General features: G+C 52.7%; 4 protein-coding genes across 5 annotated transcripts; 2 read left to right on the top strand and 2 right to left on the bottom strand.

Moving 5' to 3' along the window:
• Nucleotides 1-319: 319 nt before the first annotated feature.
• LOC1272993 (importin-11) lies at nt 320-6,179 on the bottom strand. The gene is made up of 12 exons (XM_061650581.1): nt 5,855-6,179; nt 5,406-5,720; nt 4,420-5,321; nt 4,179-4,354; nt 3,911-4,099; nt 2,625-2,836; nt 2,269-2,539; nt 1,979-2,192; nt 1,669-1,906; nt 1,272-1,601; nt 1,014-1,188; nt 320-943 (listed from the first exon to the last, which is right to left on the bottom strand). Exons 2-12 carry the CDS (start codon nt 5,633-5,635, stop codon nt 800-802), a joined length of 3,081 nt encoding a protein of 1,026 aa, XP_061506565.1. The 5' UTR covers nt 5,636-5,720; nt 5,855-6,179; the 3' UTR covers nt 320-799.
• Nucleotides 6,180-6,389: 210 nt separating this feature from the next.
• On the top strand, nt 6,390-8,671 carry LOC1272994 (asparagine--tRNA ligase, cytoplasmic). Its single transcript, XM_311928.4, has 3 exons — nt 6,390-6,550; nt 6,774-7,641; nt 7,724-8,671. Exons 1-3 carry the CDS (start codon nt 6,532-6,534, stop codon nt 8,496-8,498), a joined length of 1,662 nt encoding a protein of 553 aa, XP_311928.3. The 5' UTR covers nt 6,390-6,531; the 3' UTR covers nt 8,499-8,671.
• Nucleotides 8,672-8,807: 136 nt separating this feature from the next.
• Nucleotides 8,808-10,744, top strand: LOC1272995 (thiamin pyrophosphokinase 1). 2 transcript variants are annotated; one of them, XM_061650584.1, is made up of 4 exons: nt 8,808-9,118; nt 9,317-9,464; nt 9,551-9,714; nt 9,857-10,744. In XM_061650584.1, exons 1-4 carry the CDS (start codon nt 9,089-9,091, stop codon nt 10,358-10,360), a joined length of 846 nt encoding a protein of 281 aa, XP_061506568.1. In that variant the 5' UTR covers nt 8,808-9,088; the 3' UTR covers nt 10,361-10,744. The 2 variants fall into 2 exon arrangements, with proteins under 2 accessions (XP_061506568.1, XP_311929.5); XM_311929.6 differs by having other exon boundaries at nt 8,811-9,118; nt 9,887-10,744.
• Nucleotides 10,745-10,791: 47 nt separating this feature from the next.
• Nucleotides 10,792-15,641, bottom strand: LOC1272996 (recQ-like DNA helicase Blm). The gene is made up of 4 exons (XM_061650580.1): nt 15,407-15,641; nt 15,226-15,328; nt 12,222-15,156; nt 10,792-12,146 (listed from the first exon to the last, which is right to left on the bottom strand). The coding sequence occupies exons 1-4, from the start codon at nt 15,514-15,516 to the stop codon at nt 10,849-10,851; spliced, it is 4,446 nt and encodes a 1,481-aa protein (XP_061506564.1). The 5' UTR covers nt 15,517-15,641; the 3' UTR covers nt 10,792-10,848.
• Nucleotides 15,642-15,722: the final 81 nt, after the last annotated feature.

The following is a 15,722-nucleotide window of genomic DNA, read 5'->3' as shown; positions in this document are numbered from 1 at the left end:
TATGAAAAGCATGTGTTAATATAACTACTAGTTACAAAAAAATCCCTCTACTTTCGGCTATCTAACGTAAATACGCGCCTTTTGTGTAGTCTTTTGCGATAGTTCAAATAATATATATATATTCATTCAAAATATAATACTATATAGGTGTCGTGTTACTTTACATTATTACTGTTCTGTGTTCTGTGTCTTACAAGCAGCTCAGTGTGATATCTATATGCTACCTTACTTCGTAGCCGCAAACGGGTAACATGGCAAACCAAACGGACGATTGTTTTCACCGCGATTGTAGAAACACTTAACAGGATTAAATGCCACATTACAGGAAAAACAATACCACCGCTACGAGCGAAGGTCGGTGTAAGGACGTGCAATTTATTAAATAGTTCATTATTTAACACAAACAGTCCGGGAGAACAGGGGAAGAAGAAAGGGGGGGGGGGAGGGGAATTGAGTGAAAATCTAATATCCATGTGTGTGTGTGTGTTTGTGGGTCATAAGCAGTTCAAAAACAATCAATTGAAAAAATCCTATAAAAATCCACATGCCCTCCCTGCCCCTAGGTTAGGTCGAATCCGGTAGCACGACTGTATGTCGAGCACGGAAATGATAGGTGCATAGTAGAAGCAGTACAGCAGTACAGAAGGGCGTCATTCGTCAAAATTTCAGCGTACACTAGAGAATTTCACTTTAGCTGCCCGCACACGAGTAGGATGTTCGTGCGCACAGCAATGTCCCGGGGTGGTAGGTAAGCTGCAGTTGAAGGTTGTCGGTCGGAAGGAAGGTTGTCGGGTTCAGGCTATGCTGCACCGTCGTCAATCCCGATCGGTAGATCGATGCCGAGTGCAACGAAGCTGCTCAGCTCCTTCAGCGTCTGGAGATCGACGGACGTCATCAGCGATTGGTACTGTTCGGCACCGATTGTGGTTTTCAGTACTACGAGCTAGCAAAAAAAATGTCGCAATGGTTAGCAAAAATCTGTAGAATCTACCGCCGTGCCAGCACTTGCTTACCTGATTCTGTAGATAGTCTTTCAGCACAATCACGTGCGTTGGATCGCGCAAGCAAAATGCTCGACAGCGGCTAAAGTGGGGCGTTTCCTCCTGCACCATGTCGGAATCGATGAATCCGTACGAGAACAGCGTCACGCCGACATTGTCCACATTTTCATCGTCGATGACTAGTGAACTGGGAAAATAAAATACAAAGAATGGTCAAGTTAGTAACTGACACAATAAAACTACACGGATCTCTATCCTTGCAATACTTACTCCACCTTCGTATCCTGCGAGAACACATCCATTATGTCGTTCAGCGCTTCGGTAACGTTCGTTATAATGCCGGCAAAGTTCTTGTAAATGACATCGTTCGAAACGGTCAGCAAGCTGCTCAGGGCCAACGCGAGCAGCTTCCTTTCCTCGATCGCCGTTACCCGGCGCATGTTCTCCAGCCAGGCGGTTAGTATTTTTTCCAGCGCGTCCTGTGCACCCGTCTCGGCGAGCACCACGCTGAACGTTACCTGATCGTTGACCAGCACCCGGGAAATTATTTGCAGGTAAATCTGTAACACCTGCGGGAAGTTGGTCTGCTGGTAGTAGGATCTGTTTGGAGGGTGCAAAAAAGCACATTAGCATTGGTCGAACCATTGAGGGGGGTGCGAATGCGTACCGAAACACTTCCACCAGATACGGTCGCAACAGTTCGATGGCGAACTTTGGTACAGCTTGCAGCAGCGTGAGGAAGAATCGGTTTATCAGCACCACACCGTCCGCGCGTAAATCGGTCAGCAGATACTGGCACGTTTTCACAATCTCCTGACCGTACCGTGGAAGAAACACTTCGGCGCCGAGAAACACGTACGCCTGCACTATTGCCAAACATATGTTCATATTGCTAGACGATTGCTCTGCAATGGGATGGAGGAAAAAAGGGGGTTTAAAAATCAGTTAAATTTCCAGAACGTGCCACATTAACTTACGTATTAGAGGTACTAGATTTTCACACAGATTAAGCAACTCCTGATTCATCGTGCGGCTGTAGTGCACCACCACAACCCACAGCTCCAACCCTTCCTCCAGCAGATACACGTGCGAGGGATCGTTCACGTTCGTGCTCATCTCTATGATCTGATAGATAAATGCCACGATCGGTTCCGACGAGGGTATTTCGTACAAGGCTTTTATTATCTGCAACTGTGGGCGCGAAGAAAGCAAAGAAGTGATAAGAAATATTGCACAACAGCCTAACACACATTCCGCACACCCTTACCAATGTGGAAATAATTGCACAGCGAAGCATGTTGTGTTCCCGGCTTTCCTCCCACAGCAGCGGTAGATACTGGACTAGACTCTGCACATCGATCCGCATCGACATGGACATCTTTTCGATGATGAAAGACATCACGTACAGCACGGTCATCTTCGTTTCGCACTCAACCGCTTCCTTCAGCAGGCCGAATAGCAGCGCCACTGCCGGTTCGAGAAACTCCACAAACTGCTCGGCCACAAACTCAAAGTCATCCATGATGCTGCGTAAGCTTCTGCAAAGGGAAAACAAAACCACAAACGCAAGCAGGCAGCGGGTTTAGTACTAGTAGCGCCGAACGATCACACACACACACTTACTTGGAAGCGGTCAACCGGACGGCCAAATCCTCGGATGGCTGCAGCAGCTCCAAACACGCCTGATACACTTGAGGGCGTAACGCTTTCGAGAACCTAACGCCGGTCCATTGCCCGACAAGCCAGATGATGCGCTTGCGGATGATGCGGAAGTTGTGAGATTTAAACTTTAGCTCCTCCAGCAGCTGCCGGGAGAACCATTCATCAAAGTTTATCTTGAAAAACAAAAAGGAAGATTAATAACAACAAAGAAAAAACGATTAATGTCATCGATCAGTATCACTGCCGGAGCGTTCTTATTTGCTAGGTTAAGAAATGCGCCCAATCGTCAGCTTACCCTTAACCCTTGCCAATGTACGCCATCAACCAAACGCGCCGTTCAATTTTATACATAGTCACGTAAATGTTATCTTCACGATGGGATCGTCCACCGAAAAGGGATAAAATCACACGTCAAAAACAACCAAATGCACACCTCGCAACACAGCCGGACGGGAACTACATGCTAGCTAATCTACGATCTACCGTCCGAACCTAGCCGGACAACAGCAGCACACTAAATGCGGGCACGCTGCTGTCGACCGAAAAGCGAACTGTGTGTGCCTCCGATTTTGGGGGTACAAACAAAAGATTCTAATCACACAGGGTAACCTTATTTCGGGTGAATTGGTTCCTAACAAGATTGTGGAGAGTGTGTGTGGGTGTGGTTAAGCTACCAACACAGTGGCAAGCTGTGCAAACGATCGATCTAACACACGACCAGCAGGTACAAATGGTTGACCCTATTTATCAAAGGTAAATAAGTACGCACGCCTCTCACTAATGGTCAGTTTGTTTGTTTCTTCATCTGCCGTTTTAAAAGCATTCTATCCCGCTTTGCCCTGTGTGTGTGTGTTGAACGGGATGTGTCGCTTGATCAGTAGTGATCTATACTGTAAACGAAAATGTGAGCAGCAAAATGCATCATGTTTACCCCAAAAGTGGTCGAGCATTCAATTGGATTGTTTTTATTCCCTTTCCAAGCTTAAAATTGCTGATTATTTCGGCATGGTGAGCATTTTTAGCAATCTTTTTACGATAATCAACTCCAGTCAGATTCAAAACCAATCCAATGGGACGGGGCAACTCATTATCTGCACACAAACACACACTGGTTGCGAGAAACGTTATCGCCGTTCACGTACCAAACAAATGACACGCGCCCGGTTTCCAACAACCCGGGCCGTCTTGAAAATCCGCCATGGCTCCGACTAACTCCAGCGGGTGGGGCTTTCCGGCAGTATACATACCTCATCGAACAGTGTGAATGCGGCCAGGCCCGTCGCATTGTAGATGGAATCCTTTATAAGCAGATCGTTCATATCGGAGTTCTCGGTGAGCGTTATCGATTGCGACTTTGTGATGTACTTTCGCAGCTCCTCGATCATCGTGGGGCTGAACTTTTGGAAGAGTATCATGTAGAACGCTTCCGCAGACGACTGAAAAAATATCATTACGATTCGATTTTGGGCTGTTTTCAGGATGGAGTTTTCACACCTTCTCCCACCCCGCACTTACCCGTAAGTTGTACTTCCACGAATCGCCACCCTCGTCCGAGGTGTAGCCTTCCGGGTCCGTGTCCCACTGTTCGAACTCGTCCGGCGTCAGCAGGAAGTAGTGCATGATGAGCTTTTCGAATATGTAGCTCAAACGTTCGGGCGTGAAAAAGTCCACCTTTGCGCTGTTTACGCGTTCTGAAAGGCAAACCAAAACACACCGTTAGCCGTGTGATCATGCAGCGAGCCGGCAGCGACCGTACCTTTTGCCTCTCCGGCGAGATAGTTCGAGACGCGCGGCAGCACATCCAGCTTCAACGTGTTTGGCGACAGAATTCCTTTCAGCAGGCAGAGGCACTGGATGGCAAAGTTGGGAAAGGTGATTACATTGTCCTCGAAGATCAGATTCGTGCCCTCGTGGAACACGTAGTTAAAGCAGAACTCGAACGAAACCGCCACGAACGAGGAAAACACATCCGGGTGCGTCTCGTAGAACAGATTGAGGAACTTCATGTGCTTTACGATAAACTTTTCCAAGTTCACCGACAGCTTGCGCATGATCTCTATTGCTTCATTGTTCACCGTGCTGGACGGTGCCGCGTTGCTTTCCGCTTCCCGCAGCATGCGCTTGACGCGCATGCGACACTCCAGCAGATCCTTCAGCCGCTGAAACATTACCCGTATCAGCATCATGCAGCCCTCCGACTTGAGCGGATCGGTAATGCCGTAGATGGTCAGCTTCTTCAGTATGCGCAGCGAGAAGATGGCCTTTTCCAGGTTCGAAGCGCACACCTCGATCGCACAGTTCTGCTCGCAGATGTTCGTAAAGAACAGCTGTGTAAAGCCTTCCCACAGGTTCAGCACAAAGTCGTACCAGGTGAGGGCGAACGACTGGAACTGTTGCCGGTCGCGCGGGATGCGCTTCGAGCAGAGCACCTTGACGACGTGCAGCATCACCATCAGGCCACGGTGCTGCACGAGCATATCGTCGCTCTGCACCGCCTTCACTATCGTCGGTATCAGTTCCTTCCAATCGTTCAGACATTCGTGGCGATTAATGTTGCCGATCAGGACCGCTATTTGTACGGCAATCTGTTGTACGGGTTCGTCGAATTTCATCAGCAACAGCTTCTTGATTTCCAGCTTCTCTTCGCGCAGTATTGCACTGAAAATGAATGAACAGGGAGCCGTGAGCCGAGATTAAGTATAGGGAAAATTGATAGAATTGGTTAGCGACTCGCTTCCTTACTTCTGGGCAGACGCACGCCAGTACTTTAGCACGCCGTTTTTAAAGTACAGCGAAGCCATCCACCGCACACCGGCATCCAGCGACTGATTGGAGAAAATTTTCACCAGCGTAAGGTGAAAGCCGGGCTGTACCTCCCACTCGGCCAGCTTTTGCTCGGCCGGTTTCAGCATCTGCGTGTCCTGGCTGCAGGCATACTGGAGCGCCTCGTAAACGGCCGATTCTGCAGACATATTGCTTCTGTTTTGATCAGGTCGAGGGCTGATGTTGGGCGTGTGGCTGCTCACACACTGTGCTGCAATCCGGTGCTACCTCACCCTGCGGAAAATTGGGTGCATATCATTAGCCACGGAATCCACACAGTACAAACTCGTCGCTGCGTTGATGAGCGTGCATTAACCGAGCTACGGTCGCAGCCAATGCACACAGCTGAATTGCATTCCCAGCCTTACCGAGGTGATGATACCCGATTGCCAAACTTGTTCCGTGCTCCGGCACCACGGACACACACACACCAATGCTGTCGCCCTATTGCACAACGCGTCGTATTGCACCCACTTATGCGGTTACCACTTCTCCACAGCGGACAATCTAATTACCGGAGCACCCTTGCACGCACGGCAATCGGTCTGCTCTCGCTTTTTTCGATAGATTTTGCAGCTCGCGCAAATAAAACGACGACTACGATAAGGCATGAGTAATAATAATAATAACATTAATGAGTTGTCTGGCGGAGCAAACTGTCAAACGCGTGTGTGCCGTCATTTGGGCGATGGAGCAGCGTTTACACGGCGAACAACATCTTCCAGAATGGAATTGATTTTCAGATAAATTTCCTATAACCTTGGAAGACATTGGAAAGCCATTTAAAAATCGATTTTATACATTATCACCCGGTTTTGCGTCGCGCGATACACGCAAAGACTGAAGAACAAATAAAATCACTTTGCTTCGACAGTGGATTTTCCCTCCAGCTTTTCAATTAGTGATTTTAAACCAACAGTTTCGTTTTGACAGTCGTCGCTACCACAACACGACGGCATTTTCACGCAGTCAATTTTTGGAATACGGTGCACGACTTGTGAAACGAAAGGCCAATCGTTCTTCGTATCATTAATCCGGCCTAGCAATGGAAAACTTAACTCTAAGTAAGTAAATACCAAACACTGTGCTTTGCATCATTGCAAACCAATGCAATCGAAAATGGCGGGCGTGTGAATAGAACACGATGCACCACCTCTCGTATGATTGGTGTATGATTGCACCAGCCAATGCGGTACTGCACCAAATGCGTTTCTGATGCAATGCAGTGTGTCTATTGATCAGCTCGTGCAACGTAAAATATTAATCCAACCGCTTCCAACATTGCAGGCGAGTTGTACACATCGGAAAAACGTGGCAACGATGAAACGGGCAAAGGCACGGCAGAGGAACCCTTCAAAACCATTCTCCGGGCGATGAAGCATGCCGGCAAGGAACCGTTCCCCACGATCTACGCCGACAGCAAGGACGAGAAAGCGGAATCCCCGTACGAGGTGGCCGCCAAGTCGCAGCTGAAGAAGATCCAAAAGATCTGGGCCCGCGACAACATGAAGGGCGACAAGCAGAAGCGCGAGGAGGAAGAGAAGGCCAAGAACCGGGAACAGAACCTGGAGGAGGCGAAGAAGATCACCATCCAGGAGGATCCGTCCTGGCCGGCAGCCAAATCGATCAAGATTACGCACGGTGCCGACAATCGGGGCGTTCGCGTGCGCATCTACGGATGGGTGCATCGGCTGCGCCGACAAGGCAAGGGCTTGATGTTTATCACACTGCGCGACGGTACCGGGTTTCTGCAGTGCGTGCTGACCGACACCCTGTGCCAAACGTACAATGCGCTCGTGCTGTCGACGGAATCGTCGGTGCAGCTGTTCGGTACGCTGAAGGAGGTACCCGCCGGCAAAACGGCACCCGGTGGGCACGAGCTGCACGCGGACTACTGGGAGCTGATCGGACTGGCGCCGGCCGGTGGTGCTGACGCAATCCTGAACGAGGAGGCACACCCGGACGTTCAGCTGGACAACCGGCACATTATGATCCGTGGCGAGAACACGTCCAAGATTTTGAAAATGCGCGACGTAGTGATGCAAGCGTTCCGTTCGCATTACTTCGACCGTGGCTACACGGAAGTGACACCGCCGACACTCGTGCAAACGCAGGTAGAGGGCGGTGCCACCCTGTTCAAGCTGGACTACTTCGGGTAAGTACGGACGCTGAGGGGCATTTTCGATGTTTACGTTTCCTTATCATTCTCTGCTTTTTGCTGTGTGGCCTTTTCCCAGCGAGGAAGCTTTCCTGACGCAGAGCTCCCAGCTGTATCTGGAAACGTGCATACCGGCGTTGGGTGACGTGTTTTGCGTGGCGCAAAGCTACCGCGCAGAGCAGAGCCGCACCCGGCGCCATCTGGCCGAGTATAGCCACATCGAGGGCGAGTGTCCGTTCATCACCTTCGACGATCTGCTCGACCGGCTCGAGGATCTGATCTGCGACGTTGTCGACCGGGTGCTGAAGTCCCCGTGGGGCTACATGGTGCAGGAGCTGAACCCGGGCTTTGTGGCACCGAAGCGGCCCTTCCGGCGCATGAACTACGCCGACGCGATCGTCTGGCTGAAGGAGAACAACGTCACGAAGGAGGACGGCAGTTTCTACGAGTTCGGCGAGGATATTCCGGAGGCGCCCGAGCGCAAGATGACGGACACGATCAACGAACCGATCATGCTGTGCCGCTTCCCGGCAGAGATTAAATCGTTCTACATGGCCAAGTGCGAAGACGATCCGCGCCTTACGGAGAGCGTTGATGTGCTGTTGCCGAACGTGGGCGAAATTGTTGGCGGATCGATGAGGTCCTGGAAGTACGACGAGCTGCTGGACGGATACAAGCGCGAAGGCATCGACCCGAAACCGTACTACTGGTACGTGGACCAGCGCGTGTACGGTACGGAACCGCACGGTGGCTATGGGTTGGGATTGGAACGGTTCCTGTGCTGGCTGCTGAACCGCTACCACATCCGTGAGGTGTGCCTGTATCCTCGGTTCCTCGAACGATGCCGGCCTTAAAATGTGGGGTTTGTGAAATTCATCCCCTACAAAATACAACCCACTTTGCGCATTATAGCCGGTGTGCTTTTATCACCTGCCCAATATCTGCATTTTTGCCTGTGCATTGATTGCTTACCAAGTTCTCAAACATAAAGATAATAAATATTAATACCCTCAATAGCAGCCCAAAAGCAGAGTGCGCCTTAAGGTTCAGTGTTTAACACATTCGAAAAAGAAAAGAGTCCAATATTCAAAACAGATGTGCCCAGTTCTGTGAAAAGTAAAAAGACTAATAAAACGCAACGCATTGCATCCGTTTGCCGGTTTGGCATTTTTGACAGTTCCGGTTTCATTTGGAAACGGGCAGGCAGGCGGGCAGCCGAGACGTTTGAACTTGTGTGGTGTGTAAATATAAACACAAGCCCGTTCACTCGGTACCGCGCATTACACGATACGCGGTGCAGCTTGCAACTGCACGCAAAACCTGCTTGCGCTAATTTGTCCGCAACTGCTCCACACGCAGAGGTCAAAAGAACGCGAGCCTCGGTTTATCTCCATCACCACGTGAAGTGATTCAACACGCTTTCCCACAGGCTCGCCCGCAAGCAATGCCCAACGACGATACAACATCTGATGACGTAAGTAGGCGGTGCGGTGTTGGTTTGTTTTTTTTTTTGTTTTCCTTCCCTCGGATATGGTAGTAGCAGCTGGAAAGCAAAACGGTTGCCCTGAGAACGGGTGAAAATTTCGAAACATCCAACGACGGGACCGCCCTGCTGCTGTTCCCGGTCCTGGTGACAATGGCGCGGAAGTGGTTTAAAACCTTGTTCTTGCAGATGCCAAACGGCGCTGGTGCAGCAGCGAAACGGTGGCTGCCAGCGAGCCTGATCGATGGCCACGGGCTGGACGACGGGCTCGGGATTGTGCTGCTGAATCGACCGATCCTGCTGGAGAAACACTACTTCACAACGCTATGGAATGGTGGTAAGTGGTTGCTGTAGTGGAGATTTCTTGTCCCTGGAACCTGTAGTAACTTGTTCTTCTATGCTCTACTTACAATTTAATTGCAGCAAAGGTGCGCGTAGCCGTCGACGGTGGAACGAACCGCTGGGTCGACTGGGTGAAGGGCAACATCAACAGCGAACACCTGCTCAAACCGCCCGATCTCGTGACCGGTGATTTCGACTCGTGCAACCAGGAGGCCATGGAGTACGTCGAGCAGCTGAAATGCACGGTACGCTAGCGTGCACGCAGCGCGCGCAGAAAAGAAAAGTATACGCTGTAGAATTGCTAACAGCCTATTTGCCCTTCCCCTTTCCTGGCGCTTTTCCCTCCCCCTCCCCCCACCCCCAAAACCTGATGGTTGTCCTCTCTAGAAGGGTTTGTTGTATCTCCCGACCCGACAGATCGTTCACACGCCCGATCAAAATGCGACCGATTTCACCAAATCGCTGAAGGTGCTGAAATCGCACGGCTACGACCATCAGCTGTCGCGCGTGCTGGCCCTCTGCGAATCCTCCGGCCGGCTCGACCAGATAATGGCCAACATCAACACGCTCTACCTGGCGGACGGCATTCTGCCCGGCGTGGACGTGTTTCTGCGATCGAGCAATTCACTGTCCTGGTTGGTGCGGCCGGGCGAGCACACCATCGACATTCCGCAGCGACTCGTGAGCGAGCGGATCTGGTGTTCGCTCGTCCCGATCGGCCAGGGCTGCCAGTGTACGACCGACGGGCTGCGGTGGAATCTGGACGGCAGCAGGCCGCTTCAGTTCGGCAGTATTGTAAGTACCTCCAACACGTACGCGACCAACCGGGTACGCATCACGACCGACGGGCCGCTGCTGTGGTCCATGGGAACAACGCCGAAAGATATGTGATAGTAGGGGGGGGGGGGGGGGGGGGAGGGCAGGATGATTTTACCGTGTGACCTGCTGTGGAAATCTTCAGAAGCAGTGTGGCAAAGCCAGCAACTATACTGCATCGCTTCCTTGGATTGGAATCTAAACGTCTGCCCGGCACGTGCACGGGGATAAATGAATGCAGTAGCGTCCTTTTGACACCGTTAAACGTTCCCTGTTAAACCGAAAGGATGGTTTTAAAAGCTTGCATTTTAGTGACCCTTTGTTTGTGTCCCAAAACAACAACAACAACAAAAAGCTGATTGTATCCGCGGAACATGTATTAAAGCCCTGTACAATGTTGTAAATTTGATAAAAAGCGTGACAAAACTGCCACATGTTGCAAATGTTTTCCAATTTTAATCCAGCGAACTGTGTCCTCCACCCCAACACACATGTATCACAGACCGTTTCGTTGACAGGATTTTTTTTTATTAAACAAAAATCTCATTGTGTAACCCAAACGCTTAATATCCACCGGGCATCGGAAGCAGCCCGAAACTACCACCTGATCCACCCGTTCCGCCGCCACCCCGAGGGGCCCGGGACGATCCACCGCGCCGACTCGCCGCACCACGTTTGGCACCCGTGCTGGCCGCTCCCGCCCGGCCTTTACTAGTGCCGGCAGCCGCCTTCCTTCGTGTCGTCGTTTTGCGGAACTTTTTCGCTCTCGTTCCCCCACCCGCGCCCCAGCTGCCGCGCCGTTTGTAGCCACCACGGCCGGAACCTCCGCCACCACCCTGCGAGGCCGCCCTTGCCAGCGAACCCCAATCGGTTCCATCCATGTCGCCCGCCACACTGCTACCGCCATCGCTGTCGCCCGACTCACCGTCCACCAGCGTGACCGCCGCCCCCTGCTCCTCCTGGTCCTGGGTGTCCATCATAAGCATCAGCTTCTCGGCGGCATAGTTTTGCGTAATTTCTAGCAGCTGCTTGCCGTACTTCTCAAAGTTGGCCTTGGTCACGTGCGGCAGCGTCAGCATTTCGGCCGGCGATTCCGGCAGCTTCTCCGACATGGCCTTCAGCGCCTGTATGTTCATGATCGAGGCGAGCGTCGCGTTCTTCTGCATCGCAATAGCGCGGCAAATTTCGAGCAGATCGTTGTAGCACCGCGTCTGCAGATCCTTCAGCTGGGCGCCGATCTGGGTCGATTCCTGCTGTGCTGCCGCCGCCGCCGCCACGTCACCGGCCGCCCTGCCCGTCAGCTTGCCCCGGCCGGCGTGCTTCTCCTTGATCGAGAACTCGACCCGCACGCGCCGGCTGACGAGCGATTCGATTTTGGTGCCGATGCGCAGGTACGCCTGCGGGATGTCGTTGCTGAAGATCAGGTCCTCCTTCAGGTACTCGTCGATGACGAGCTTGCGCAGCAATCGCTGGATATCGCACCGCTCCCACGCCTTCAGCTTGCCGTGGTACGCCGTGCGGTTGTGGCCGTTCTCGAGCACCTTCTTGTTTTCGCTCCCCTTCAGCACCTCCACCATGTGGAGCAGGGTGAAGCGGTTCCGGCCACCGCACAGATCGCGCACCGCCTTCGCTATCATGATGCAGTCGTCCGTCACGTTCAGCGTCTTGTAGTTGCCCTGCTGCAGGCAGTTGTCGCACGCGGTTTCGCGGTTCGCGAGGCACTGCTCGCTGGTAAAGTATTCCGCAAAGTACTCCAGCTGCTGCGTCCGCCGGCAGTCGGTCACGTTCTCGCAGTAGTTCACCATCCGGAAGAGATTGTTCATGTGAATCTGTTTCGCTTCCAGCGAAATGGACGTATCGTCTGTGGAAGAGCGTCGGTTAAAGAAGAGTCGTTAGGCCAGTGAGAAAAACGCCACACGAACAACACACCACTTACTGTCCATCATTTTCCGGTACCGCAGCATGTCCGAGTAGTTGTAGTACAGGACGCACGTGGCGATCTCCCCATCGCGACCGGCCCGGCCCGACTCCTGGTAGTAGCCTTCGATCGACTTCGGCATGCAGTAGTGCAGCACGTACCGCACGTCCGGCTTGTCGATGCCCATGCCGAACGCGATCGTCGCGCACACCACCTTGATCCGGTCGCCGATCCACTCCTTCTGCGTCGCCTCCCGCACACCGTCGCTCAGCCCGGCGTGGTAGCTTTTCGCCTTGATGCCCGCCCGCCGGAACTCGTCCGCCAGCTGGTCACACTCCTTCTTCGACAGACAGTACACGATGCCGGTGTCGCGCGGGAACCGCTTCCGTATCAGCTCAATCATTTCCGCCTTGGTCGAGACGCCCTTCTTCGGCAGCACCAGGTACTTCAGGTTGGGTCGATTGAAACTGCACAAAAACCAGCGCGTATCGCGGGCCAGCTTCAGCTGCGCCAGTATGTCCATCCGCACGCGCGGGTTTGCCGTGGCAGTGAGCGCAATGATCGGCACGGTGGGGAACTGTTCCCGCAGCGCGGAAAGCTTCTTGTAGTCGGGCCGGAAGTCGTGGCCCCAGGCAGACACACAGTGCGCCTCGTCGATCACGATGCGCCCGAGCAGCGAGCGGCGGTAGAGCGCACTGAGCAGGTTCTGGAACTTGGCCGACGAGCTGATCTTCTCCGGCGTCACGTACAGCAGCTTCAGCTCGGGGCAGCTGCTGTACAGATCGTCGTAGATGCGCTGCACGTCGGCCATGTTCGCCTCGCCGGACAGGTGGCCGGCCGGGATGTCGAGCGAGTTCAGCTTCTGCACCTGGTCGAGAATGAGCGACTTCAGCGGGCTGACCACGATCGTCAGCCCGACGGTAAGAACGGCTGGCAGCTGGTAGCAGAGCGATTTGCCACCACCGGTCGGCATTAGCACGAAACAGTCATTGCCCAGCAGTGTGGCATTGATCACCTGCAGCTGGATCGGTCGGAACGTGCGCAAGCCAAACGTTTCCTTAAATGCGACCTGCAGTCGGGCCGAATGCGCATACGACATGCCGTCAAACTCGCCCGTAATGCCGTCGTTGCGGATGCCTTCGTGAAACCGGCCAACGTTCGTCCCGGACGGTTCCATTGCCGCTGAGGAGGATGGTGCAGTGCGGCTGCTGGGCTTTGGCTGGTTCGTGGTCGGCACGGTCAGCTCACCGAACGAATCGTCGTACATGGACGGGTCGTACACCTGCCATCCTTCATCGTCCAGCTGGGTGTTGATGTTCTCGATGAACTGCGTATTGCGTGCGGTGGTCGCCACCGGTGGGTCCGGCTCCACTGGGAACGTTATGCGCGGCGGGTCGGGCCGCCGGTACGATGTGTCGGGCGTGACCAGATCGACGGTGCTAAGATTCTTCTGGAACGATCGGCCCTGGTTGATCAGTTCCTCCTCCCGGATGCTCTGCAGTATGTCCTCATCATCGAGCAGGTCGTCCTCCTCTGGGGTTCCGTTTGCTGCGAATGGTGACGAGACCGATTTCCGGTCCCGATCACCACTCGCCGGAAGCTCCAACCCGTTCATAATCGTACTAGCGATGGGCTTTTTAAACACAAACATACCACCGCTGGCGGTGGGCTTCGGTCGTCCAATATCGCCCAGTGGTGTTTCCGGCTCACTCGCTTTCCGCGCCGTACGGCCGCTTAATTCATCCACCCTTTTCAGCCCGAACTCTTGCTCGATCTCTTCGTAGCGGGATTTCGCGGGCGTAAAACTGTCCTGCCTCCGTCGGGCCGGTTCGTCAAGCGGCAGTGTACTTTCGATAACGTCATGCACCTCGTCGAGCGAGTGGTGATCGTCAAACGGTAGATCGTACAGGATCGGTGGACACGCTCCGGTGCTCGGTGTGCTTGTGGAAGGTTTGTTGACCGCCTTCTGTGATGACGGTTGAGCGGAGGAGCTTGTCGTGCTCTTCGTCGCGCTGCTCAGCGTACTGGTTTGCGACAATCGTTGCTTACCGGACAACACACGATCGTACACTTTGATCTTTCCCCGAATGGTGTCGATGGTTGATTTTAATCGTTCGAAGCAACCAACGTTAAAGTGTTTGTCGATGCGCCGGAAGCTCTCGGCCGGCACCTGGCCGAGCAGATCGAAAAAGAGGTTCAGCAATCCTAGCTCCGCTTTCTCCAGAAACTGTACATTCTTCCGTATCTCGCGTTCTTGTGATGTTTTTTGGTTGTAACCGGCACTGTTCGAAATCTCGTCCAGGTACGCGCTTAGCGCTGGATCAAACCGAATGCTTGCCCTCCCCTTGTCCGGGCTAAGTAAACGCTGTAGTGCAGTGGTGGTCGTGGTGGTGGCAGGAGTATTGCTGCTTGGCTTTATCAATGTTTCACTTGCTTTGGCCGCCGGTAATACGGCCGGACCACCACCAAGCGGAGTGGAAGTTGTGTGAGTTGTTTTCTTCTGCACAAAATCATCGTCCTCGTCCACCTCGTCAAATGAGCCCCCAAACACACTGTCCTTGTTTAATTCCAACGAAATACGGTTGGCTTTCTGCTGCTTGAACTCAAACCTTGGCATCTTGACGGGGCTGACCGGTTTGGTGGCGAGCTTGTGCAGATTCGCTTCCAGCTTCTTCGTCGCTTCCACATATCGCTCGTCGGTCGACAGATTCAGCTCGATTGGGTCGTAATTGATCGGCTTCAGCGAAGGCACGGTGCAATTCTCCACCATCAAATCGAACTCGTCCAAGCTCGGTCGGAAGGTCGCGGTCGACTTCTGTTCCTCGATTTGCTCCTTGAAAATGTTTCGCGGTGGAAGACGCTTCACCGTCTCGTCGCGGACGGGTTTGGCAGGCGAGCGGTTTGAATCGTCCGAATCACTGTTTACCAGATTTACAAATGTGCTGGGTTGCCGCTACAACACGGGGACAGAGAGGTCTGGTTATAAAGCCGGTGGGCAAAACAACACAACGTCGCAACTTACCGAGAGGGGAATTTTTGGTTTGAAAATGCTTGGCGAGTTTGTTAGATTAATCTGTTCGCAGAATGTGGTGGAACTAATTTGAGGCTCGGTTTCGGTTGGAGTGCTAGCATACAATCAAACGAATTGTACATTAAAAAGTTATTGTGTATGCAACAAACCCACTACACGAACGTCTTGTTACCTTGATTCTTCCTTGGTAGATGATGGTTTCTCTTTCTTGGATACATAGCTTTTTAAGCTCATCTGCTTCATCGGTTCAGCGCGGTTGATTGATGAGCCTTTTTTAGACATTTTGCATGATTTACAATCACTTTACACGCATTCGCTCGTTCAATGCTCGCAAGTACGGGTACCGCATTGTTTACCGGGAGGCGCGCGCCCGCTCTGGCTGTTTGTTTGGATGGTTCATGACAGCTGTCAGTTTCAGCTGCAGTTGCTTGGAGTGCTGCCAGAGTGGCCAGAATATTTAGACGATTTTCAGTAGGCGCATCAAAAAT

Source organism: Anopheles gambiae, chromosome 2 (genome assembly GCF_943734735.2).
Source record: "Anopheles gambiae chromosome 2, idAnoGambNW_F1_1, whole genome shotgun sequence".
NCBI classification, from domain to species: domain Eukaryota; kingdom Metazoa; phylum Arthropoda; class Insecta; order Diptera; family Culicidae; genus Anopheles; species Anopheles gambiae.
Note: the sequence above shows the minus strand (reverse complement) of the source record. Positions and strands in the feature narration are given on the sequence as shown.